Raw genomic sequence first — 3,325 nt, 5'->3', positions numbered from 1 at the left:
AGACCCATTGACAAACTAAGAAGAAGAAAATTTCAATCATGCACATGAATAGGTAAGGCCACTCACTACCACAAATAATAAAATTTCAAATGTATGCCTAACTCTCTCCTCTAAGGCTTCTTTCAGAAAGCCAAAAATGAAACAAAATAACACACTTATGCAGCTCTTGGTACAAAACAGATTAGCACATCACCTTTATTAAGAGATAATGATCGCCTTTACAGGCAACTGCAGGCAGTGTTCCTCAGCTTAGCCTTGAGTTGGTTGAAAAGCAGCCGGTTGAAGGGGAGGGGGAGAAGGAGAAAATCCGCTTGAAAAATTAAAGAAAATAGACCTGAATTGCTTAATAGTTCAATTTGTTCCGAACACTGACTGCAGGGCATACACATGCAGGCACACATAGGTAAAGACACAATTCCTCATAGATGCTCAGAGATGACTACATGAGAAATTCTAAAAAGTCGTAGAAGACTTAGTAAAAGGCCGCAGGACTGAAATTCTGACCCTAACCAGAGATAACAAAACCTATTCAGCATGGCCTAGGAAAGAATAGGAGCATCACACACATACACAATCCGTAACATAAAGTCCTTTAAAACCTCTCAAATTATTTGACAAAGAGAATTTGTCCTGGCTCTGCTGAAACAACATAACAAACACATATTTCCATGACAAAGAGCTCCAATGACAGAAACATCATCTGTTTGTCATGAACCGGACTGTACCCATAGGGCACATCAGATAAGTATACACCTCATAAGGACATACACTGTAGACTGACCTGCAGAAACATTATTTGAACTGACTGCATTTACATGTTCAGAATGTGTCATGGAAAGGATGAAGCACGGGTGCGCTCCCCTCGTGGAGCCCATCAATTGGTTTAAAAGGAAGCCCCATTTTCCAAAAACCTTAAACATATCAGGTAGCTGCAAGAAACAAGCCAATTGGTCGCAAAAATTAACCGGCTTTCAAAGCTTGGGAGTAGAGTTTTCAGTCTCCCATGCACCTCACGCGCAGCTGAACGAACTCATACGTACAGACACAGGCAACGAAAAGAACATGCCAGGAAGAAAAATCTACGACAAGCCCAAAAAACCAAAGGATCATATGGCAACATTTCTACAACATAATTGAAGACATCGCAGATAAGTAATCAATTTATGACACATTTAAACTATACAATTCAATTCTGCTTCCGATACAGATATCATCTGCACATACATCTTGTATAGATGTCAGGTTGGACCATATGCACAGACATCTCTTCCTGTATCTCATGTACAGGGCACGATTACACATGTGCCATTGATATTCAGATGCCAAAGAACATTAGAGTAGGCAAAGGAGCAGGCAAGACTATACCAAAAGGAAAAACCAGTGGACACAAAACCTGCAAATTGTGTCAACCAAAGAGAGCCGAGCTGCTGCAGCGATCAAAGAGAAGAGCGGAGCTTAAGGCCTGTCTTCTTCATGAATGCAGACAAGATACGTGAAGCTTCATCCTTGTGGGTTTCAATGAGTGGGGGGTGCCAATCTTTCCAATGAGGGAGCAGGAACGAGAGAAGCTGCACAAAGGCACGCTTCGCCTGTGTCTTGCTCATGGAGCCCAAAGCTTTCCAGGCCTCCTGCTTGCGGACGAGGGCAGGATCCAGCAGGGCAGGGGCCTGCGCAGCAATCTCGTGCGAAAGGAAGGGACCCTCCATGGCCTGCGCGTCCAGAGCATATAGCAGGGCCTTCGGTTCGTCCTTGAGAAACTGGAGCGTCGCCGACGGCCCCTTGGCCATGAACAGCTTCGCTGCTCTCCATGCTTCCTCTTCTTCACCTTCTCCTCCGTCGCCCACTTCCACCTTCACCACTGCCATTGCTCGGTCCTGTTAATTAGTGTGCGAGCAAGAGCAATCCAGAAGAATTATCTGCCCGATTTTTGAACTCAAGACGTGCTCTTGAGAGAGAGAGAGAAGAAGAAGAAACTATTCCGAGAGAGAGAGAGAGAGAGAGAGAGGTTTGTGTGAGCGGCTGTCATTAAATATCTAATATCTAACCAAGCCAAATGATTTTTTCATATTAAACTGATCATTTAATATGGGATAATAAACAAGAACAAGGGTTAGAAGATAGACATGTGCCTACGGATCTATCTCAACACGGGGCCAATGGTAAAGAGGCCCAAATGAGAGATGGTCTGTCAAAGAGCAAGGTTAATTAATGAAGCTTAAAAGACCTTAGGGTTAGCTTCATTAAAAACCTCCAATGGTTATTGTTAAAAGTCCTTTGACTTTAAGCAAGCTAGGGTTGAGCTTGAGGTGAGAACCCTACCTAAACTTAAGCAAGCTAGGGTTGTGCTTGAGGTGGGAACCTTAAGCAAACTAAGGATATGTTTGAGGTGGGAACCCGACCTAAACTTAAGCAAACTAAGGCTATGCTTGAGATCGGAACCCGACCTAGACTTAAACAAACTAAGGCTTTGCTTGAGGTGGGAACTCCACCTAAGATGCTTTTCATGCTTGATGACTAAGGTACTTGAGGTACTTGTCACATTTAATGAGAAAGTTGTTTGAGAAGCTTCATATGCATGGGGGGTAAGATGCTTGAGTCAAAAAGAGAACATGCACACTTGATGAGGAAGTTGCTTGAGAAACTTCCTATGCATAAAAATCTCAAAGTTAGGGAAATTCTAAAAGAGCACCTGGGACACATGTCTGACTCTCACTAAGCTTAACCATGTGGTGTGCTTGAATGCTATTGGTTGGGCTAAAGAGGGGTCCAATGAGATTCTACTTCCATCTAACAAATATCTAGATATTTTCAAGCTCTCTCTCTCTAAGGGGTAAGGAGAACACTTGTCAAAAGACTACCCATATGCTTGACTGCATGCTGGATGTGATTGTCTAAGGGGAGAGGGGTCCAATGAGCTTGTAGCAAGTATAATTTTTGCCCAAAGCAAGAAAGGGGGTGCTAGGGGGATATACTCCACACACACACACTCATTTGCAAGGCTATTCTCACTTGGTGAAAGTTGAGAAACACCACCTCCTTCTCCAAGCTTGTGAGAGTGAAAGTCTACACCAACACTCTTGGTTATAAAATGCAAATCCAACCAAGAGTCATGCTTCAATGCTTAAGCTTGCCATCTTCTCCATCTTTATTACTATGCTATTATGTATGCTAGCAAGAAGAGTAATGATAAGTGAGGAACTATTTCTTTCTCCTACGGAATGTTTCTTCTTCCTCTTCCCTATTCTCATTCCCCGCTAGCTCTCTCCACCTTCGAAGGTGTTTGAGGCCTTGGGACTGAGGCTTGGGATAGTTAATGCTTTCTACA

The 3,325-nt window shown here is 43.2% G+C and overlaps 1 protein-coding gene across 1 annotated transcript; it reads right to left on the bottom strand.

The window, feature by feature from the left end:
- Positions 1 to 1,147: 1,147 nt before the first annotated feature.
- On the bottom strand, positions 1,148 to 1,924 carry LOC147441170 (uncharacterized). The gene has a single exon (XM_086483670.1). The coding sequence runs from the start codon at positions 1,863 to 1,865 to the stop codon at positions 1,437 to 1,439; it is 429 nt and encodes a 142-aa protein (XP_086339796.1). The 5' UTR covers positions 1,866 to 1,924; the 3' UTR covers positions 1,148 to 1,436.
- Between the last annotated feature and the right edge of the window lie 1,401 nt (positions 1,925 to 3,325).

The sequence above is a fragment of the Adiantum capillus-veneris genome, chromosome 15, assembly GCF_014529385.1.
Source record: "Adiantum capillus-veneris isolate H3 chromosome 15, ASM1452938v2, whole genome shotgun sequence".
Taxonomy (NCBI): Eukaryota; Viridiplantae; Streptophyta; class Polypodiopsida; order Polypodiales; family Pteridaceae; genus Adiantum; species Adiantum capillus-veneris.
Note: the sequence above shows the minus strand (reverse complement) of the source record. Positions and strands in the feature narration are given on the sequence as shown.